A 23121-nucleotide genomic window follows, 5' to 3' on the forward strand; every position below is an offset into this window, starting at 1 on the left:
CATCCAGAGGCACCTGGGAGCCCTCAGCAAGGCAGCCAGCAGCACACGGGCACGAGGACACACATGGCGCTTCCTGCCTGGCACAGGGCTTGTGGCCATCTCCAGGCACCGCTCTGGCAGGGATCCCCGCAGCCCCGGCCCCTGCCCAGCCGCTCTGTGGGCAGCACAAAGGCTTCAGCAGAACCACCACAGGCCAAGGGGCTTCTGGCCATTTTCCCTGCAGCACTGCATGCCTGGGCAGCTGGCTGAGTGCAAGCACCCTTTCCCCCCTCCTCCCCTATGCCCCACGGACCCTGGGCAGCAAAAGAAAGATCCTGGGAGTCTGTTTATTGGAACACATTCTATATTTACATCGTAAAGGAAAACAAAAGAAGAAATTAACAGTCTTGAACACAAGGAAAATCCCTGCTGGCTCAGGGCCCAGCAGACAGAGCCTCTGGGATCATCTCTCCATAGAGCTCCAGCAGCAGAGGCGGCCAAGCCCTGAGAGACCAAGCCTTTTTTTCCACGCCCTGCGGAGCCGATCTTCCAGGTCCTCCAAGATGGAATATCGAATTGTAGCTTCTGCCCTGAGAATGTGTAAAGTTTGAAGAGCGAGGCCTCTGACAGAAAGGCTGATGTCATCTGCCATTTCTTCAAGGGCTGCAAGAGAGAGGAACAGAATCACGGTCAGACACCAGATCGGCGGGGAGCCGAGGAGAGCCCCCAGCCAGGGCCATCCCAACCGGCTCTTGCCATGGCCAGGAGGGAGCAGGGAGCAAGTGGATCAGCCCGAAGCTGCTGGTCACGAATGGCCCACGTGGCCCTGAAATCTCGGCCCACGGCAGCAGAGCTCGGCCCACGGCAGCAGAGCCCTTCGCAGCCGGGGCAGGACTTGCAGCTCCTCCTGGCAGTCCCTGCTGTCAGCCCGCTGCCCTCACTCACCAGTGCAGATCCGCTGCAGCTCTTGCTGCTGCCCCCTCAGGTGCCGCCCGGCCATGCCTGTGAACACAGAGCCTGTCACGGCCCCAGCGGCACAGCTCCCTGCCAGCGCCGCTGCCGGCGCTGTGGCCACACGGGCTGCTGGCCCGGCAGTGCTCAGCCGGGCCCTTGCCGCACGCTGCCGCCCCAGGGCACGGCTGCCAGAGGACGGCAGCAGCAACGCCCAGGCCAGGCGGGGCTCCACGGGGCCGGGCCCGGCTGGCGCTGCCGGGGCAGCAGGCGGGGCCGGGGCCGAGCTGCGGCGGGCCGGGCCGGGGAGGGAGCCCGGGCTCGGGACTCACCCATGAACCTGATGGCCGCCTCTCGCAGGGGCTCCTGTGGGCTCCGCAGGTAGCGCAGGGCCTGGCGCAGGTGCTCGGCCGCTCTTCTCCTGTCCTCTGCCAGCTGCAGAGAGTGGCAGGAGTGAAGGGTTGGCGCGGGCTCAGCCCCTGGGCCGGGCGCTGCCTCCACCCCGCCCCGGCCTCCCCTGCCCGCACAGCCCTGAGGCGCGGCCAGCAGTCGCTGGCCAAGGGCTTCCGAGAGCAGGGGACAGAGGGCAGGCTGCTGCCCGGGGAGCCGCGGTGCTGCCCCGCCGGGCCGGGGCTGCATGGGCACCCGGCTCAGGCCCACGGGAGCCTGGAGAAGAACCCGCGCGGCCTCTGGCTGCAGCAGCAGGCAGGGGCACAGTTGCCCGGCCTGCACAGTGAGCACTGCCCTCAGGGCCCTTCTCCAGGCTGAGGATTCTTGGCTGCTCTTACCAGGCTCTCGCCGAACCTCCATATCTCATCCACCTCTGGCATTTGTTCGAGATTCCTTCTCTTCAGGAATCTGGCTGCAGAATGCAGTACTACACAGGAGGCCTGGAGAGCAGCAGAGATGCACAGATGGCCCCACAGGCCAGGGCACAGGAGCATCCCAGTGCCACAGCCTGGAGGAGGCTGCAGCCCGCAAGGTGCCAAGGCAGGAGGCAGCCCAGCCCCTTCCCATGGGGACAGCAGCCGGCCACAAGTCCTCACCTCAGCAACCATCTGGTTTTCATCATGGCAGTGGAGGTAGAGTGGGACCAGGCTCTGGCGCACGTGGGACTTCAGGGCCTTTCTTCCATCTTTGCTTAATGAGTCCAGAATCTCTTGAAAGACACACATGGAGCTCAGCTGCACCTGGCTATCATCCTGTATGAGAGGAAGGGCAAAAGACCTGAGCATCAGCTGCTTCAGGCCCCCCAGGGCACAGGCCTGCATCTCCACAGGGCACCAAGTGTCCGGGCAGCAGCCAGTGGCCGTGGCTGTGGACACAGAGCCTTACATGGTCAAAGAGTGGCAGGAGTGCCTCAGCCAGCTGCAGGGCAATGGGGGTGGGTATTAGGGCACCATCATCCAGGAGCAAATATCTTAAAAGAAGAATGGTCATCCCAATCATGTCGCTATCATTTTCCTGCAGGAGCTCCACAAGACTTTCAGTCAGGCTCCACATTTTTTCAGCCTGTGTGGAACACAAGTTTGTGAAAGGCCACCCTGCTGCCGCAGGGCCCAGAGGCCAAAGGCCTGTCCCGAAGCACTGGGGCAGCTGAAGCGGGAGGCAGGAGAGCTGGGAGCAGCTGCCTCAGCGCTCGAAGCCCAGGCAAGGCCAAGCGACTGCGTTGCCCAGCCCCACGCTGCCTGCACGGCTTCAGCCACTGCCCCCTTCTCACCATCAAGGGATTCTTGCCCAGCACTACGAGGCCTCTGAGTGCCAAGTAACGCCTGGCCCTGTGCTCGTTCTGCAGGTTCTGTGTCATGATCTCTAGAACACTGTCACTGCATTCCCTCATGTCCAGGCACTCGAGGACCTGAAAGGCACAGGGCAGTGACAGGGAGCCGGCCGGCAGGAGCTCGGAGCTGCACAGGGCCGGGCCCAGGCAGCAGCACAGGGCACGGGCACCGTCCTGGCAGCTGTGCCTACGAGAGGCCAGAGAACTGGGAGGCAGCTCAGCCAGGCAGCACTGGCCTTGAGGCTCACCTCCACAAGGAACGCCAGGGCAGGGAAATCCCAGTACGGCATCTCTTCACCGAGCATAGCAAGCAGGTAGAATGCAATCCCGGAACAAAAGTGTATGGCTGAATGGCAAAGTATCCTGACGAGAGGAAAAGGAAACAAGACCCTGAGCCAGTGGGGCAAACCTCTCCCAGGAGAGACTCACAGAGTCCTCATCTTTCCCCACCACCTTTCCAGCCAGGGGAGCTGGCCCACTTGGGAGTTGGTTGCTCATGGGCACCCTCCTCTGCCAGCCTTTTCCAGTGTGCTTGGCCGTCCCTCAGTGACAAGGCCCTCTGGCCCATGACCACGGTGACTTTGTGGGACACCCTGGGCAGAGAGCACAAATGTCAGAGGCAGTGGAGAGAAGGGGCTCTCACCTGGCCAGCAGAGCCACGGCAAAGTGGTGGGTGTCAAGAGAGAGCAGCGTGTCCCAGCCACACCTGCGTTCCATTGCCACCACCACATCCTCACAGCGGACAAGGCAGAGCAGGGACTTCAGGGTGCGCACTGCAAACCTGTGTGCGCAGCAAAGCCCAGGTCACACTGGCAGCACTGGCTCCTTGGCAGGCCACGTGGCAGGATCAGGAGGAGTGGGATGGAGCACCTGTTGGGGCTGGTGGCAAGGCCGTGCTCTTGCTGGCATGCCTTCCAGAATGGATCGACCTCCTCTGGCATATCCAGAGTGCTGAAGAACACTTGGAAGAGGAGATGCACAAATAGGCGGGGGAAATACACCTTTAATATCCGTGGCAGACAGGGCACCTGGAGGATCTTCCACATCACCACGGTTGCCTGCAAAGGACAAAGCCCCCCGAGACAGCGCTCAGTGCCGAGGTGTGCGTGTGGCAGGGCCCGTGCGTGGCAGGGAGAGGCCAGGAGAGACCTTGGCAGGGGGAGCACGGGGCCTGGTGGGCCTGAAGCTGCCCCTGGGCCAGGTTTCAGGCCCAGGGGCCTGAGGCAGGCAGATGCAGTGGGGGAAGGAGGATGGAGAGCTGCTGGAGAGGCGGCCTTGGGTCCAGCAAAGGCCAGTGTCAGAAACTCACAGCCAGGGCAAAGACACCAGTTTCGTCCCCATCGGAGGTGCACGTGCTGTGCTCTGGCCAGCTCCCCAGCACATCCAGAAGGATCAGCTGCGCCAGCTCCGCAGTCCTGGCTGAGCCCATGATGGTCTTCCACATGGCCATGGCAGCTCTGCGGGGTCAGAGCTCTGTCTCAGGGGTGTCTCAGACACAGCACCGGGGGGAGCTGAGCTGGCTGCCAGTTCTGCCTCTGCCCACTGGCTCTGGCCAGCAGCAGCCAGGCAGCCCAGCCCTGTGGGCACAGAGCCCTGAGGGGCAGGGAGGGAGCATGGCAGCAGGCTTGGGGGCTGACATGCCAGGGCTGGGAAAGGCAGCAGCCAGAGGGCCTGGGAAGTCTCTGTTGGTCAGACAGAGGCCTGGGACAGTCTGTACAGGGTGTTGCGCTGGGGAGGCCTGAGCCCTGTGGGCAGGTGGGCCCCATACCTGTCACAGGATGGGGCCACACGCAGGAGCGTCATCACTGCGTCATCTGGCTGTGCTTCCGTGAGATCCAGCAGGGCCTCGTCCAGCCTGTGCTCAGCACAGTCATTGGCCAGGAGCCACTGGTGGATGAACCTCACCATGGCGGGCACCTGGATAATTGGGTAACAAGCACCAGGAGACTTGGAAAGCTGCCAGAGGGAGCAATGTTCCCAGCTTCCCCAGAGAAGTGCTTCCCTTCCCAGCCCACTGCCATGTGGCCCCAAAGGCTCACAGCAACCAGCATTGCTTGGCTTGGGAGGCCAAGCAATTCCTGGGAGGATCAAACCCTTCCCACAGGCTGCTTACTTGGTTTGGATAGTAAAAATTTTCCTCTACAAGCATACACAGGAGGGCAGCGCTGGGCTTGGTTTGGAAGCTGGGAGAGTAGGGTCTGAGCCCAGTGCTCATGGTGATGCTCTCTTCCTCCTGCATTCTCTTGATGAATTTCCAGACAAGCTGTAGGAGAAGGGCAGGAAGCCGGGGATGTTGCATGGAGCGCTGCAAACGCGGTGCTGGGCTGAGCAGGGACAGAAGGCCCAGCCCAGGTGAGGGTGGCTGCAGGTACCTGGGCTGTGCTGCGGAAGCGGCCACGGCTGCATTCCTGCTCTTGTGTGCGCTCCAGGGCTGCATCTGGCAAAGAGCGAATGCAGCCAGAGCTGAGGGGCTGTGGGAGAGGCCGGAGAACACAGCCCAGCCCTGAGCTCCCCAGGCAGGGAGAGCCCCGGGATGCCCCAGGGGATGGAGCAGGGCCACTGCGTCGGGTCTGTCCATGGGCATTTCCGTCCTGTCCATGGGCATTTCCTCTGGGGATTGCATGGCATGGCCTGGCATGGCATGGGGCCAAGCTGGCTGCAGGCACCAGTCCCACAGTCAGGCTCTGCCACTCACCCTCCTGCGGTGGATTGAACGGCACCACCTCCTGGGTCTCCTGTGATGGGGCAGCTCGTGGGCCTTCTTCCTCCTCCTCCACCCAGGCCATCTTGGGCACTACCGGGGGTCTCTGCTCCATAGCTTTGACTGGGTTTGGGGCAACTTGCAGGAGAGATGCCTTGGAAAAGCTCCAAGTCACCAAGTCCTGCAGTTGTGCCTGGAAGGCACCTTCAAGAGAGAAGCCTCAGGAAGGCTGCAGGACAGCAAGTCCTGCACTCGCTCTCAAGGGCTCCTGCCACAAGGACAGGAGACTCCTGTCAAGGATTGTGGTCTGGCCTCGAGGGCACCTGCAGAAAAGAAGCCTCAGGGAGACCACGGCTCAGCAAGTCCTGTGGTCTGGCCTCGAGCTCAGCTGCAGGAACAAGGCCTCGGAAAAGCTCCGGGTGGGAGGCGAACGAGCGCGCTGTGCGGGGGCTCCTCACGGCACCGCTCTGTCCCGTCCTGTCCCGTCGCGTGCTCCGAGCACTGTGGCCTGCTCTTCTCACCGGCAGCTCCTGTGTCACCACGTGTCACAAAGGGCCCTTGGACACCCGGTTCCATGTCACAGTGACTGTGCGGCACCGTGTCACCAAGGGCCCTTGCACACCCTGCCGCCTGCCCTGGGGCCGCCCCCAGCCCAGCCAAAGTGGCCCAGGCTGGACGGAATGCCTGGCCCCAGGTGTCTAAGGCAGCCCGACAAGATCTTTAGGAAGGGCTCAGAGCATCAGCAAACGCCGCCTGGCTCTGCCGGCTCAGTCCTTTCCCCATATCTTTCCCTGAGAGCATTTGAATTTCTAAATGAGAATCATTTGAAGGGAGGGGATTTACATTTTCCATTTCAGAGAAGGCTTCTGCCTTCCTTAGCAGACATGTCTCTCTTCAAACCAAGACAATTGCTTATCATTTTGCAGATGTGCAGTTGCTGGGCAGCCCCGTTTTACACCAGGGACCTGGAGAACCATTCCCAGCAACTGGGAAAATCCTAGGTGGTCCATCCACCCATAGATGAGGTCTCCAAATTTGCCCCAAAAGTGGGTCCAGCTTTTATAGGCCAAAAAGAGCAAGTCCAAGTGTCCTGATGATATTTTCAGCCCAGAAAGCCATGCTGCTGATGGCACACTTCTCAATCAGCAGGGGACACAGCTAGGCAAAAGCCCAGACCTCTGCTGGGAGGCTTTCTCCTCAAACACCCTTCAAACAAGCCTCCATGCAAGTCAGTTGGGAAAGTTTCTTCAAATGATCCATTTCTGGCATAGAACTACACAGGGTTATGTGAAAGATTCTAAAGCAGCTGCTCTGGAGTCAAAGAGTCAGCACTAAGAGTCCCTGTCATCTATTTGTAGCTCAATCACACTTTGGGGGAGTTGAAGGAGTTTGGAACGAGCTAGAGAGCGGACCTCTGAGTGTTTGAGATGATGCCATTGCTTTTTCTTCTCTTCTACATAGACAGGAAGGGTGAGTTTGGCTCACATCCCCACCGCATGGCTCACAGGGCCGCAAGACTTGTAGTTACGAGAGCTTTGAAGGATTTCTTGGCCAAGAAGACACGGCCAACAAGGATCATTTTGTTTTGCACCCAATCCTTCAATATTTCGTCTTACGGACTCATGCTCTCGGAGTCTCTAGCTGGTCAGAGTGACCCCAGATGAGTTAGAAAGTCTCTTTTCCCAGCCCGGCGGTACAAGAAGGAGTCAGAGCTCTTCATTTCTCGGTCTCAAGGTTGTTTATTGTATCTTATCTATACAATTCTTTCTCCTGTCCTGCCGAGGTCCGCTCAGCAAGAAATATTTGCAGTTACTTTCCAATACCTATCATCTACGTTAGACAGTGAGCTTCTACTCTAAACCAATCTAAAAGTGCCAACATCACAGCAGAAGATGGGGGCCAAGAAGAAGAAGGAGAAAGGCTGGACATGCCCAGAGTCCTCCATCTTGCCCCCTGAAGCCCCATTCTAAAAACCCCCCAAATCAATTTTTCCACTCTGTGATAAATTCACTATCATTCTACTTAAACTTTTGTGGCTTGTCATTCTTCCTACAAGGTTGGTAATTGTTTTCTCCAAGGGCTAAATCAAAGGCACAAGGGTCTTGGGCTCTGTGTCAAAGTCTCTGAGCCCTCTGACAGGGTCTCGAGTCTTGCAGGGCAGCCAGAGGAATTTCCTGGGTTCCCACATCATGCTACAGTGTAAGCCTCCTTAGCCAATCATGCTATGACACACAAACCTACAGCACTGCATCCTAAACTTCTTGTTAGTTACCATTGTAACTACTTTGATTTTTTCTAGATCTTGAACTCTAAATCTCTTACTTTTCCTCCACTTCAACTTTCCTCCCTGTGTCTCTGCTATAAACTAGAAATCCGCACTCTTGCTTCTAGCACCTAAGTTTGGGAGCCCTTTCCAAGGTCTCCGATCAAATCCTGTGTTTAATTCTAAGCTTTGCTGACAAGACCAAAGGTCTGAGATTTCCCTGCATTTGGATTTCCAACAACACTGATGCTGTTAATTCCAGAGTGCCCGTGATGCGTCTTGCAAGTCAACTCTGGCAGGAACAAGGCGGCTGCTGGGGGGCTGCTTGTGGCCTCTGATAGCCCATTGCTCAGGGCTTGCCAGCGCCCCAGCCCCTCAGAGGCTGCCCCAGCCCAGCCAAGCTGCCCGGCAGCAGCGCCGCAGCCCCACTGCAGCTCCAGAGCAGCCCCATCCAGAGGCACCTGGGAGCCCTCAGCAAGGCAGCCAGCAGCACACGGGCACGAGGACACACATGGCGCTTCCTGCCTGGCACAGGGCTTGTGGCCATCTCCAGGCACCGCTCTGGCAGGGATCCCCGCAGCCCCGGCCCCTGCCCAGCCGCTCTGTGGGCAGCACAAAGGCTTCAGCAGAACCACCACAGGCCAAGGGGCTTCTGGCCATTTTCCCTGCAGCACTGCATGCCTGGGCAGCTGGCTGAGTGCAAGCACCCTTTCCCCCCTCCTCCCCTATGCCCCACGGACCCTGGGCAGCAAAAGAAAGATACTGGGAATCTGTTTATTGGAACACATTCTATATTTACATCGTAAAGGAAAAGAAAATAAGAAATTAACGGTCTTGAACACAAGGAAAATCCCCGCTGGCTCAGGGCCCAGCAGACAGAGCCTCTGGGATCATCTCTCCATAGAGCTCCAGCAGCAGAGGCGGCCAAGCCCTGAGAGACCAAGCCTTTTTTTCCACGCCCTGCGGAGCCGATCTTCCAGGTCCTCCAAGATGGAATATCGAATTGTAGCTTCTGCCCTGAGAATGTGTAAAGTTTGAAGAGCGAGGCCTCTGACAGAAAGGCTGATGTCATCTGCCATTTCTTCGAGGGCTGCAAGAGAGAGGAACAGAATCACGGTCAGACGCCAGATCGGCGGGGAGCCGAGGAGAGCCCCCTGCCAGGGCCATGGCAACCGACTCTTGCCATGGCCAGGAGGGAGCAGGGAGCAAGTGGATCAGCCCGAAGCTGCTGGCCACGAATGGCCCACGTGGCCCTGAAATCTCGGCCCACGGCAGCAGAGCTCGGCCCACGGCAGCAGAGCCCTTCGCAGCCGGGGCAGGACTTGCAGCTCCTCCTGGCAGTCCCTGCTGTCAGCCCGCTGCCCTCACTCACCAGTGCAGATCCGCTGCAGCTCTTGCTGCTGCCCTCTCAGGTGCCGCCCGGCCATGCCTGTGAACACAGAGCCTGTCACGGCCCCAGCGGCACAGCTCCCTGCCAGCGCCGCTGCCGGCGCTGTGGCCACACGGGCTGCTGGCCCGGCAGTGCTCAGCCGGGCCCTTGCCGCACGCTGCCGCCCCAGGGCACGGCTGCCAGAGGACGGCAGCAGCAACGCCCAGGCCAGGCGGGGCTCCACGGGGCCGGGCCCGGCTGGCGCTGCCGGGGCAGCAGGCGGGGCCGGGGCCGAGCTGCGGCGGGCCGGGCCGGGGAGGGAGCCCGGGCTCGGGACTCACCCATGAACCTGATGGCCGCCTCTCGCAGGGGCTCCTGTGGGCTCCGCAGGTAGCGCAGGGCCTGGCGCAGGTGCTCGGCCGCTCTTCTCCTGTCCTCTGCCAGCTGCAGAGAGCGGCAGGAGTGAAGGGTTGGCGCGGGCTCAGCCCCTGGGCCGGGCGCTGCCTGCACCCCGCCCCGGCCTCCCCTGCCCGCACAGCCCTGAGGCGCGGCCAGCAGTCGCTGGCCAAGGGCTTCCGAGGGCAGGGGCCAGAGGGCAGGCTGCTGCCCGGGGAGCCGCGGTGCCGCCCCGCCGGGCCGGGGCTGCATGGGCACCCGGCTCAGGCCCACGGGAGCCTGGAGAAGAACCCGCGCGGCCTCTGGCTGCAGCAGCAGGCAGGGGCACAGTTGCCCGGCCTGCACAGTGAGCACTGCCCTCAGGGCCCTTCTCCAGGCTGAGGATTCTTGGCTGCTCTTACCAGGCTCTCGCCGAACCTCCATATCTCATCCACCTCTGGCATTTGTTCGAGATTCCTTCTCTTCAGGAATCTGGCTGCAGAATGCAGTACTACACAGGAGGCCTGGAGAGCAGCAGAGACGCACAGATGGCCCCACAGGCCAGGGCACAGGAGCATCCCAGTGCCACAGCCTGGAGGAGGCTGCAGCCCGCAAGGTGCCAAGGCAGGAGGCAGCCCAGCCCCTTCCCATGGGGACAGCAGCCGGCCACAAGTCCTCACCTCAGCAACCATCTGGTTTTCATCATGGCAGTGGAGGTAGAGTGGGACCAGGCTCTGGCGCACGTGGGACTTCAGGGCCTTTCTTCCATCTTTGCTTAATGAGTCCAGAATCTCTTGAAAGACACACATGGAGCTCAGCTGCACCTGGCTATCATCCTGTATGAGAGGAAGGGCAAAAGACCTGAGCATCAGCTGCTTCAGGCCCCCCAGGGCACAGGCCTGCATCTCCACAGGGCACCAAGTGTCCGGGCAGCAGCCAGTGGCCGTGGCTGTGGACACAGAGCCTTACATGGTCAAAGAGTGGCAGGAGTGCCTCAGCCAGCTGCAGGGCAATGGGGGTGGGTATTAGGGCACCATCATCCAGGAGCAAATATCTTAAAAGAAGAATGGTCATCCCAGTCATGTCGCTATCATTTTCCTGCAGGAGCTCCACAAGACTTTCAGTCAGGCTCCACATTTTTTCAGCCTGTGTGGAACACAAGTTTGTGTTTGCGCTGGGCCCTTCCGTGCCTGCAGAGCCTACAGAGGCCCGCGCGAGAGGCGGTCGTCAGGTTCATTGCTGAGCCCCGAGCCCGGTGCCCCTCCCTTTCCCCGGCCCGGCTGCTGCCCCGGCTACAGCGGGAGCCGCGCCCCGGCTGCTGCAGCCCCACCCGCCCTGTGCGCTGCCGCCGCCCTCCCGCAGCCGTGCCCTGGGCCGGCAGCGGGCGGCAGGGCCCGGCAGGAACCCTGCCCGGGAGCAGGGCGTGCGGCCGCAGGGCTGGCAGAGCCCGTGTCGGGCAGCTGTGCCGCCTGGGGCCGCCACATGCTCTGTCTTGCCAGGGGTGGCCGGAGTGCTCACGATGGGGCAGTAGGAAGAGCTCCACGTCCTCCCTGAGGGTGAGTCAGGGCAGCTGCGTGGCAGCGAGCACTGCCGGGCGGGGGCAGCTCCAAATGCCGACCCCGCAGCTACAATCCCTGCCCGGGCTGCCGAGGGCTCTGCTCCCTGTACGGACGGGGGGTGGCGGGGATAGAGCCCGGAGAGCTGCCAGCGACACGCGGGGGTCCGTGGCCAGCACCTTCCGGCCGAAGCCATGGCAAGAGCCGGCTGGGATGGCCCTGGCAGGAGGCTTTCCTTGGATTCCCTCAATCTGGCCTCTGACCTTGGCTCTGTTCCTCTCTCTTCTAGCTCTTCAAGCCCTGAAGGAAGGTGAGAGTCCATCGTGCATGAGCAAACTGCTTCAGATGACCTTTGATAGAAGATCTGCAGGACTTTGTTTGCCTGATGGATCAGATGTACCAGCGTCCATTAGCGATTTCCAGTGCCCATTGAAGATGGGAGCACCTGCAGAGCAGGATGGACCCGCTGGAGCTCCAGGCACAGCTCTGGCTGCTCAGAGATGAGCCTGTGCGAAGCTCCAGGAGCTCCTGCCATCTCTCTCCCTGTTGACAGCTCCTTCCCTTCCCTGCAGCCCTCAGGCCCTGCCCATCCCCTTTTCTGCCTCCCAGCTCACCCCTTCGCTTCGCTTTCCCTTAATAAACTGTTTGGGTTTTTCACTTGACCCGCGTCTCCGTGGAACTGAAGCGACGCAAAACCTGAGCCCGGGGACACGCAGGGCCCTGCTGCCGTTCTCCTCGGCGCTGTGTTCCGTGCACGGACAGAGAGGAACAAGGGCAGCTCAGGCTGCAGAGGTCCCTGTCCCGCTGCTCCCGGGGCCATTTCCAGCCAATCAGAGCGTTTGTCGCTGATGACTCATCAGTTGCCAGGAGCGGAATTTGGGGCGGCGGGAGGTGACCCCGGGGATGGGGATGGGGCGTGCGGGGGCAGCCGGGGCCGCACTGGTGGCACTGGGGGTGCTCGGAGCCCCCCCGGCCGCGGGGGGAGCGGGGGGCTGGGGAAGAAGGGGGGCCCCAAATTAATCCAAAGGGGTGTCGGGACTCCCAAAGGGAGCAGGAGGCGCCTGGAACCCCCAAAACCAAGCACGGGGGAAGGGACTGGGGACTGGGGGAACGATGGGGAAAGGGCAGGAGAGCGGGGGGAAGGAGGGGGAGGGAGTCCCAAACAGGATCAAGACAACTTGATGTGGCCACCTTGAGAGGGGGATGGCAGCCAAAGGTAGCCTATGGTAGCCAGAGCTTTTTCCCAGTCCGTGTGATCCCAGCTTGCGCAATCCCAGTCCATATAATCTCAACCCAGTTTATCCCAGTCTGTATTGTCCTGATCTGTATGGTCCCATTCCATATGGTCCCAGCTCATATTTGATCCCAGTTCATATTTGATCCCAGACTGCATGGTCCTGCACGCACGCCCAGGGTCTGGAATTCCAGTTCCCAGCCAGGAAAAAATGTTCCTGCCCTTGAACTTCCTTCCTATCCTCTCAAAAAAATGCAATAAAATTATAAACAAAAAAAAATTAAACTTGAAATTAAATAAATTATTATAAAAATACAATATAAAAATTTCAAGTCTTCTTTACAATACTCCAACAATGATTCAACCCAAACCAACAACTATTACTATAATATTACCAATGCATATAAATAAACAAATTATATACCAAGAAATACGTTTGAAAGTCTTAACTCAATAACTAATATACTTTAGATAAAAAATATCTAAAAAAACTAACATACAATCTAACACACCTTAGGAAAACAATTCATATTACAAATACACTAAACAGAAAACCAAACACCACTATAATTTCTCATACATTTTAAGCAAACAATTAAACTTTAATAACATCCTTAAGTACTCTTGAAAATTTTTTTTTTTTTTCAAACTTCTAATTTCAGGTGCGTGGTTTTATTTGGATATTGGTTTTTGGATTGTTTGGGTTAGATGATTTAAAAAATGAAATTTTTATAGGAATTTAATCAGCTGAGAAGGCAGCACTCTGCAAACAGAACTGACTGAAAATGAATCGGACGGAAATAAGTAACTCTGAAAGTTTTCTTTGCTATCAAATACATCCCACCCAGCCACCCCACACAATCCCCATCCCACTGCTCAAAATTGGGATCCCACTTCTACCAATCACCTCCCAACCCCAACTCACCCTGGTGGCGGTGGAATCAAGTGAGTCTGGCGTGAGACTGAGATTTTGTGAGGCAGGAATAAGCAATTTGAGGTGGGTGTGAGCCCTGTTGGGTTACAATCCAGTTGTTTTCAGAGGGATTTGAGTGGTTTTGAAGTGACAGATTGATCCCTCTTGGCTTTTGGAGAGCAAAGACATGGAGAAGAGAAAAAAATTTAAGCCAAACCAAAAGGAGAAGCAGCCAGCTGTGTACCCGACATGGATCACAGGGAATGTGAGTGACCAGGGCTGTGCCCAAAGTGCCTCCTCCAGTGGGGGATGGAGCTGGAGCAGCGCACGAAGCTCTTCTCGCACTCGGTGAACTCGCAGGGCTTCCCTTAGTGGTGCCTTCATTGGTGTTGGGTCAAGTGAGAGCTCCTGGAGAAGCTCTTCCCACACTGGAGACACTCGTAGGGACTCTCCCCAGTGTGGATACGCCAGTGGGTGTATTTGTGATGAGGGTGTATTTGTCCCTGAATCCCTTCCCGCAGTCGGGGCATTGGAAGGGCCTCTCCTCTGTGTGAATCCGATAGTGCTGGAGGAGATGGGAGCTGGTCTGAAACCTCTTCCCACACTCGGACCACTCATAGGGCCTCTCCCCACTGTGGATCCTCTGGCACTTGGTCAGGTCAGACCTCCACCTGAAGCTCTGCCCACACTCCCCACACTTGTAGGGCTGTTCCCCAGTGTGGGTGGGTCCTCGATCCAGTGTGGTGCACGATCAGGATGGAGCTGCATGAAGCTCTTCCCACACTGCCCAAATTCCAAAGGAACCCAAATCCCCAGGACTCCAAATTCCCAGGACTCCCGCAATTCCCTGTGACTCCAAACTCCTGTGACCCCAAATTCCAGCAATGTCCCCAAAATGGTGAGACTCCCGGTGACGCCAAATTTCCCGTGACTTCTCCAATTCCTCGTGACTTCCTCAAATTCTGCTTTTGGGGTCCCCCCCAATCCCCCTATTCTCCCCCATTTCGGGGGCCCCTCGTTCCCTGTTTTGGGGTCCCCCTTGTCCTCATTTTTAGGGTCCCTCATTCCCGGTTTTGGGATCCTCCAATCCTCCCAAATTCTCTCCAAATTCTCACAATTTTGGGGTTCCAAATTCCCCCATTTTGGGGTCCCCTAATTCTCCTCCTTTCTCTTTTTGGAATCCCCCAAATTCCCCCCATTTTAGGGTCCCCCATCCCCATTTTTGGGGACCCCCTTCCCCCCCAATTTCCTCCAATTTTGGGGTCCCCTCAATTTACCCCATTCCCGGTTCTTGGGATCCCAAATCCCCTAAAATCTCATTTAGGGGTCCCTCTTTCCCCTTTTGGGATCCTCAATCCCTCCAAAAACTCCCCCAATTTTAGGACATCCGTTCCCATTTTTGGAATCCCAAATCTCCCTTGAACTCCCCCAATTTTGGGGTCCCCGTGTCCGTTTTTAGGGTCCCCTGTACCCATTTTGGGATCCCCCTGTTCCCAGTTTTTGGGGTAACTCCATTCCCGCTTTTTGGGGTCCCCAATTCCCCCAAATTTTGGGGTCCCAGTGCCCATTTTGGGTCCCCCATGCCCATTTTGGAGTCCCTCCGTTCCAGCTTTTTGGGGTCCCAAATCGCCCCAAATCCCCCCAAATTTTGGTGTCCCCGTGCCCATTTTTGGGGTGCCCTGTACCCGTTTTTGTGGTGTCCTGTTCCACTTTTGGGGTTCCTCCATTCCCGATTTTAGCATCCCCAATCCCCCCAAACTCTCCCAAATTTGGGATCCCCGTGCCCATTTTTGGGGTGTCCCGTGCCCGTTTTTGGGGTGTCCCGTGCCCTGCTCCAGCGCCAGCCCCAGCGTGACACGCCCGGTTCTGCCGGTGGCTCCGAAGATCGCGATCTTCATCCCCCGCGCCGTGAACCGAACCGGAACGAACTGGATCGAACCAGACCGAACCGCGAACGGGATCGGCATCGGCACCGGGAGCGCTCCGGGAGCTCCGCGATTACTCCGAGGAGTTTTGGCCTCACCGCCGGGCAGGACTGGGAGGAACTGGGCGGGACCCCGGGACTGGGAGGAACTGGGAGGGACGGGGCGGGAATTGGGAGGGACCCCCTTTACTGGGAGGGAACTGGGAGGGACGGAGGGGAGCGGGACCACCTCGGTTCGCACGGTTCCGGTTCAGCCAACCCGGTCCGGATGGTCCCAGTCCCTGTTTGATCCCAGTCCATATTTGATCCCAGTATATATGATCTCAGCCCAGTTTATCCCAGTCAGGATTATCCCAGTCCATATCTGATCCCAGTCCAGTTTATCCTAGTCAACTGTTGATCCCAGTCTATATTTGATCCCAATCCAATGGTCGCAGTCCATATTTAATCCCAGCCCAAATTTGATCACAGTCCCTATTCGATCCCAGTCCACTTTATCCCAATCTGTATGGTCCCAATCCGTAGGATCCCAGTCCATATTTGATCCCAGTCTAAATAATCTCAGTCCAGTTTATCCCACTCTGTACAACCCCAGTCAATATTTGATCCCAGTCCATGTTTGATCGAGACCCTATTTGATCCCAGTTCCTATTTGATCCCAGTCAATAGTTCATCCCGGTCTGTATTTGATCCCAGTCCACATTTATTCCAAGTCCATATTTGATCCCACCCAATATTTTACCCCAGTCCATATTTGATCCGAGCCCATATTTGATCCCAGTCTATATAATCTCAGTCCAGTTTATCCCAGTCTGCATTTGATCCCAGTCCATTTGATCCCAATCCATATTCTATCCCAGTCCATTTGATCCCAATCCATATTTAATCCCAATCCATATTTGATCTCAGTCCATTTCTGATCCCAGTCCATATCTGATCCCAGTCCATATTTGATGGAGTTCCTATTTGATCCCAGTTCCTATTTGATCCTGGTCTATATAATCTCAGTTCAGTTTATCCCAGTCTGTATTTGATCCCAATCCATATTTAATCCCAATCCATATTTGATCTATGTCCATATCTGATCTCAGTCCCTATTTGATTCCAGTCCGTATTGCCCTGCACACATTGCAAAAGGCTGGAATTCCAGCTCCCAGACAGGAAAAGATGTTCTCGCCCTTGAAGGCAAATGGAGCAAAATCCTACAGAGATATTTCCCTGCCAGCCTTCAGGACTTCAGATCCTGGGACTGGGAATAAAAATAATAATTGGGAAATAAAATAATAAAAAAAACAAGGGAGGGTCTGTGGGGACAGAGGGGACAATTAAATCAGGGCAGGGTCAGTTAAATTAGGGGAAGGTCTTTGGTGGCAGAGGGGTCAATTAAATCAGGGGACAGACTTTGGTGGTCCCTGGGGCAATTAAATATAGGGAGGGTCTCTGGTGCTGCTTGGGTCAATTAAATCAGGGGAGGATCTCTGGTGCTGCCTGGGTCAACTGAATCAGGGGAGGGTCTCTGGTGGTCCCTGGGTCAAGGGAGACACTGAGAGAGAAACAGAGCAGGCAAAGAGAGGCAGGAGAGAGCAGGGGACACAAACACAATCAGTTGAGAAGGCAGCACTCTGCAAACAGAACTGCAACGGGCTGAATATGAACAGGAAAGAAATCAGTACGTCTGACAGTTTTATTTGCTATCAAATACATCCCACACACCCAGCCCCACACAATCCTCTTCCCACCACTCCAAATTGGGATCCCACATCTCCCAGTCTCCTCCCAAGCCCATCTCACTCTGGAGGCTATGGAATCGAGTAAATTTGCTATGGGATTGGGTTTTTCTGAGGTGGGTTTGAGCATTTCTGGGATGGGATTGAGCTATTTTCACTGGGATTTGAGTGGTTTTGAAGTGAGAGATCCATCCCTCTTGGCTGTTGGAGTGCAAAGAGATTGAGAAGAAGAAAAAATTAAGGTGAAACGAAAAGTAGAAGCAGACAGGTGTATTGCCAACATGGATCACAGCGAATGTGAGTGACCAGGGCTGTTCCCAAAGTGCCTCCTCCAGTGGGGGATGGAGCTGGAGCAGCACACAAAGCTCTTCCCACACTCGGGGCACTCACAGGGCTTCCCTTAGTGGCGACACCAACGCCTCCGTTGGTGTCGGGTCAAGGTAGAGTTCCTGGAGAAGCTCTTCCCACACTGGGGACACTCATAGGGCCTCTCCCCAGTGTGGATGCGCCGGTGCCTGACGAGCGTGCAGTTGCGCTGGAATCCCTTCCCACAGTCAGGGCAGCGGAAGGGCCTCTCCTCTGTGTGCTTGCGCTGGTGCAGGAGGAGATTGGAGCTGGTCTGAAACCTCTTGCTGCATTTATCACATTCGTAGAGCCTCTCCCCAGTGTGGATGCGGCGGTGCTTGACAAGGGTAGAGCTGTCCTTGAATCCCTTCCCACACTCAGGGCATTGGAAGGGCCTCTCCTCTCTGTGAATGTGATAGTGCCGTAAGAGATGGGACCTGATCTTAAACCTCTTCCCACACTTGGAACACTCGTAGGGCCTCTCCCCAGTGTGGGTCCTCTGGTGGTTGATGAGCTTGTACTTCCACCTGAAGCTCTTCCCACACTCCACGCACGTGTGGGGCTTCTCCCCATCATGGAGCTGCTCACGGAGCACCAGCTCTGAGCTCTGGCTCAACCTCCGGCCGCCTTCCTGGCCCAGGCTGGCTCTTTCCCCCTCAGATCCCCGCCAGCTGCGTTTGCAGCCCCTCCTCGTGCGGCATCTCCAGGGCTTTTCCTCCCCGTTGCCTTCCTGCGCCGTGGAGCCGCTCAAAACGGCCTCTGCCACCAGGTTCTGCCGCAGGCATTTGTCCTCCCTGCTCTCCATGCTCAGCTCCTGCTCTGGGGGAGGAAGGACAAGGACAGGATGGGATTTGCCTCCGTGCCACAGGCAAGGGCAAGGAGATCCCCCCAGGGCTGTGCTGCAGCCGGGGCCGTGCTGGGCTGGGAGATGGAGCAGCACAGAGGGGAAAGGGGCACTGACTTCCTCCTCACCTGCCTCAGTGTCCTGGGACATCGTCCTCTTCCTCACAGTCCAGCAGTCCACCAGGGGTCGGCAATGGGAAATCCTGGTTTGGGGAAAACAAGGGATGAGCATGTTTGTACAGTGTCGGGGGGTAGCAAGGTCGGGACGGACGGAGACGAGAGATCTGTGAAGCCAGGTCGTGGAACTTGTGTTTTATTGCAAAGGGCCTGGGTGCAGGGCCCTGCTTGGAGCTGCCAGCCACAGCTTGGAGCAGGCCCGAGAGAACAGAGGGGTACAGAGGATGAGAGGGTGAGAGAGCAAGAGAGTAAGGTTACCGATAGAATACAATAAATCTTCTGTGTTAAATATTCTATCTCTCACTAACCAAGATACTAATCCTAGAGCATTTACATACAGCCTGCAGGATTCATTACGTCACCATATGTGTTATATTTTAAACCCTAAAATGCACACTTTGGACCCCTTCTGCTGAGCTAGTAGGGTCTGCTCTGACCCTTGGACCTCTCTGCAAGCAGAGGGAGTTGTTTCATCTAAAGAGGATTACCTTATATCGGGCCACACCACTGTTTTCCAGTAGTTCAGTAAGTAAGGTATCTCAAACCTTGTTTTCATTTTATCTTGCTTTTACTTTCTATATTCTCAAAATCATTTGCCAGACAACCATATTTATAAGGCTTTCCTGTTTCTTCTTCCCCAACACACCTTTAGTTTCAAGGTCCCTCTGCTCGAGTCCATCTCTACAAGTCACCAGCCACCTGGGCTCCACAATATCTTCCAAAACCACAGAGATTCAGCTCCGGAAAAGCCTCCCAGGAGCTCCCCATGCCTGGTCCCTCCCCTCTGGTGTTCAGCAATTCCCCCTGTCCCACCTGCTGGGGTCACACTTGGACTGGGGCTCCCCCTTCTCCTCGGTGCCCGCCCAGCCCAGGCTGCTGGCAGTCCCAGCAATGCCAAAAGCTCCCCCCTCTTCACTCTCCCCATTTCAGGATGCCGGGGCTCTTGGGCTCCTGGGCTCCCTTCTCCCCTCGTTCTCTGCTCGGGGCTGCAGCGGCTCCAAGGAGTCCCCCCTGCCCCTCTCCAGGCTCTTGAGGCTCCCGCCAATGGCGGCGCTCCCCCCTCTCTGGGCTCCCCACTTTGGGCTCCTGGGGCACACAGGGCTCTGGTCCTCCAGGCTGCCTCTGCCGGCAGCCGCCACCGGCACCCCCCGATGTCCTCCCTGAGGAGCCTTTTCCGCTCAGCCTTGGACTGCTTCATTCTCCAAACATCCCCTCAAAAACCCAACTAGGAGCAACTGGGAGTGACTGGGAACATGCCAGAGGGAACTGGGCTACACTGGGAGATACTGGGACGGACAGGAATGAAAGCGAGGGTAAAAGAGAGCAACTGGAACCATGTGGAGCACAACTGGTTCATACTGGCAGGGACTGGGAGCACACTGGGCTCATCATTGGATCATACTGGGAGGGACTGGACTAATACTGGGAGTATATGAGAGCAACTGGGAACACACCCTGCACATCATCCCCCATACTGGGCCTGACTGGGAGCAACTGGGAGCATGCTGGGAGCAAATGGCATCATACTGGGACTGACTGGGCTGATCTAGGAAGCAACTGGAACCATGCTGGGGGCAGCTGGGATCATACTGGGAGAAACTGGAAACAACTGGGACCACACTGGGAGGGCTGCCATGTGACTGGTATCAAACTGGAGCTTACTGGGATCATACTGCGGTCAAAGTGAGTGACTGGCATCACAGTTTGGGCCACTGGGAACAACTGACAGAAACTGGGATGATGCTGCAAGCAAACTGGAGGAACTGGGAAGGACTGGATGCATGCTGGAGGCAACTGGGATATACTGGGCATGACTGGGGGATCATACTGGGAGAACTGACACCTTACTGGGGCCACTGGCAGTGTCTGGAAATGACTACAGACATGCTGGGGGAACTGGGATATACTGGAAGTGTCTGTAACCATACTGGGGGGACTGGAACCACACTGGGAACAGCTGGGACCACAGTGGGGAGAACTGGGACCACATTGGGGGCAACTGGGAGTGAGTGGGACCATGATGGGAGGGACAGGGATCATATGGGGAGTGACTGGGATTAGAGCAGAGGCAACTGGGTTTAACTGGGACCATACTGGGAGTGTTTGTAACCATAGGGGAGTGATGGAAGCACACTGGGAACAGCTGGGCCCATGCTGGGAGCAACTGGGATCACACTGGGGGCACTGGCATCAGACTGGGAGTGACTGGGAGCAACTGGGATTAGACTGCAGGTGACTGGAATCATACTGGGAGTGGCTACACTCATACTGGGATTATACTGGGCATGAATGGAACCTGACTGGGGGTTACTGGGAGCTACTGGGCCCATGTTGGGAGGAAAATGTGACACACTGGGAGCAAGTGGAAACAGCTGGAAGGTACTGGAACCATGCTGAGAGGACTGAGACTATAACTGGGGCAACTGGCATCATACTGGGAGCAACTGGGGCCACCCTTTGAGCAACAGATGGAAACTGGGATTATGCTAGAGGAAACTGGGAGTAACTGTGAAAGACTGGGATCATTCTGAGGTAACTAAAACATACTTGGAGTGTCTCTAACCATACTGGAACCACACTGGGAACAGCTGGGATAATACTGGGAGCAACTGGGACTACTCTTGGGGAAACTGGGATCATAATGGGAGGAAATGGGAACATCTGGAATTATGCTGGGAACAACTGGGATCATACTGGGATCACAGTGAGAGCAGCTGAGTCGATACCGGGTTACACTGGGATCTCATTAAGAGCGACTGGAATCATACTGGGATTGACTGGGAGTGGTTGGTTTTGTGGATTTTGGGGGATTGTATTGGTATTTTGAGGGGGAGTTTTTCTGGGCATATTTGGGGGTTTATTGAATTTTTTTGTGGCTTTTTTTGAATTTCAGGGGTTTTACTGGGATTTAGTTGGGATTTATTTGGATTCTCAGAAATTCTGGGGGTTTTATTGGGATTTTTAGGAGATTTTGGGGCATTTTATTGGAATTGTGGTGGCATTTATTGGGATTCATTGCAGATTTGGGTTTTTTTGGGATTTTTGGTGGGATTTGGGGAGTTTTGTGGGGGTTTTTGGGTGTTGCCAGGATTTCCTTGGATCTTGGAGGAGATTTTGTGGGACTTTTGGGGCTTTTAAGGCTTTGGGGATATTTTTGGGGGATTTGCAGAGTTTAATCAGGATTTTTGGCGCTATTAGGATTTCACAGGATTTTGTAGGCATTTATTGGGATTCTAGGGTGTTCTAATGGGATTTTGAGAGATTTAATAGGGATTTAGTGGGTTTTATTGGAACTTTTGGAGGTTTTAAAGAGATTTTGGTGCTAATCAGCCCTTCACCACACCCAGGGAATGCCCCAAAGCCTCCCTAAAATTCCACAAAAACCCCACAACATCCCCAAAAATTACAAGAAAACCCTCAAAAACCCCAGAGAATCTCCAAAAATCCTAGTGGAACTCAACAAAATTTAAAAGGGCTCCCAAAAACGTCAACAAATCCCTCCCCTCCAAAAAACCCCCATAACCCCAATACAATCACCCACAATCCAAAACCCCCCAAAACAACACAATCCCCCAAAATTACGTAACCATCTCAAAACCCAATAATTCTCCCCAAAAACCCCAATAATTCCCCACAAACTCCCCAAAAAAAACTCCAAGCCCAAAAAAGCTCCTCCCGAAATCCCCAAAAACCCCTCTCAAAATCCCCCAAAATCCCCACAAATCCCCCCAGACTCAGTGGGGCCGTCCTGGATCAGGGGGCACCGGCGGGTGGAACAGGAGCCACTTCAGGGGGCCCTCGGAGCGTTTTGGGGAGGGGGCACCATGGGAGACCCCCAAAAACCGGGGTGGGGGGGGACCCCTGCTGTGCCCCTTCCCCCCGAAACCCCCAGACCCCGGTTCAGGGTGGGCCTGGGACCCCCCGAGACCCCCAAATCTCCCCCGGACCCCTCCAGGAACCCCAAACCCCCCAGAGCTCCCCCAGTGTTGGCCCAGAACCACCCCGGACCCCAAAAACCTCCCCAGGACCCTCAGACCCCCCCATTTCCCCCAAAATTCACCCCAGACCCCCCTAAGACCCCCCCCGCCCCAAATCCATCAGACTGCCCCAAATCCCCCTCAGGCCCCTCAATCTCCCCCAAACCCTATGAAATCCCCTCAGACGCCCACACATTTTTCCAGAGCCACCTCAAAACCCCCCAGATCCACTCGCAACCCCACAGTTCCTCTCACAATCCCCCCAAAGCCCCTCAGACCCTCCCAATTCCCCTCAGATCCTCCTAAACCCACCTGAGAACGCTCTAGACCTCTCAAGCTCCCCCCAAAGCTCCCGAAAGCCCCCTCATTCTGTCCAAACCCACCACACACCCCCTTGTTTCCCGTCGATGCCCCCAAAAATCACCAATTTCCCCTCAGACCCGCCCCAAACCCCCCCTGCTTTCCCCGGACCCACCTCAGCTCTGCTCTCCCCTCACAATCTCCCGCCTCTGCCGCGTGCGCGGGCTACCAACAATGGCGGCGCGCCCCGCCCGGAACCAACCAATCACCGCGCTGCACGTCCTGGAAGCAACCAATCACGGCGCCGCTCCCCTCAGCAATGCCCGCCCCCCCCGCCGCCTCAGCCAATCAGAGGCGACCCAGAAGCGGCGCCCCCTTCCCCGCTGCTGCCGGGACCCGCCGGGCTCGGGACGGGAGCGGGAGGGGCCCGAGAGGGGATTGGGAGGGGGGGGGCGGGGGAGTGTCCGGGGGGGTCTGGGGGGCCTTTGGGGAGGGGTCCGGGGGTTTGGGGGGTCTGGGGGGGGTCCTGGGGCATTGTGGGGGCACATGTGGGGCGCATATAATATGTATCTATAACAGTGGCTGCAGGGCAGGGAGAGCCGAGCTCAGGGTCCCAGGCAGACGGGGATGGTCCCTCTTTTATGGAGGTGGGTGGTAATAAGATCCCAGTGCAGTCTCACAGCAGAGGCTCACCCTGATTTGCAGAA

At 56.7% G+C, this 23121-nt stretch overlaps 1 protein-coding gene across 1 annotated transcript; it reads right to left on the minus strand.

Moving 5' to 3' along the window:
* Nucleotides 1–16748: 16748 nt before the first annotated feature.
* Nucleotides 16749–22666, minus strand: LOC131570084 (oocyte zinc finger protein XlCOF19-like). Its single transcript, XM_058822425.1, has 3 exons — nucleotides 22590–22666; nucleotides 18090–18163; nucleotides 16749–17936 (listed from the first exon to the last, which is right to left on the minus strand). The coding sequence occupies exons 2-3, from the start codon at nucleotides 18109–18111 to the stop codon at nucleotides 17173–17175; spliced, it is 786 nt and encodes a 261-aa protein (XP_058678408.1). The 5' UTR covers nucleotides 18112–18163; nucleotides 22590–22666; the 3' UTR covers nucleotides 16749–17172.
* Between the last annotated feature and the right edge of the window lie 455 nt (nucleotides 22667–23121).

This window comes from Ammospiza caudacuta, chromosome 32 (genome assembly GCF_027887145.1).
Source record: "Ammospiza caudacuta isolate bAmmCau1 chromosome 32, bAmmCau1.pri, whole genome shotgun sequence".
Lineage (NCBI taxonomy): Eukaryota > Metazoa > Chordata > Aves > Passeriformes > Passerellidae > Ammospiza > Ammospiza caudacuta.

What these genes read in the sequence shown, in the direction of transcription:
- LOC131570084 (XM_058822425.1), bottom strand. Translation starts at nt 18,111, where the DNA reads ATGTCCCAGGACACTGAGGCAG. An exon ending in GTCCCAGGACACTGAGGCAG is followed by an intron (nt 17,937 to 18,089) that starts GTGAGGAGGAAG and finishes TTCCTCCCCCAG; the next exon opens with AGCAGGAGCTGAGCATGGAG.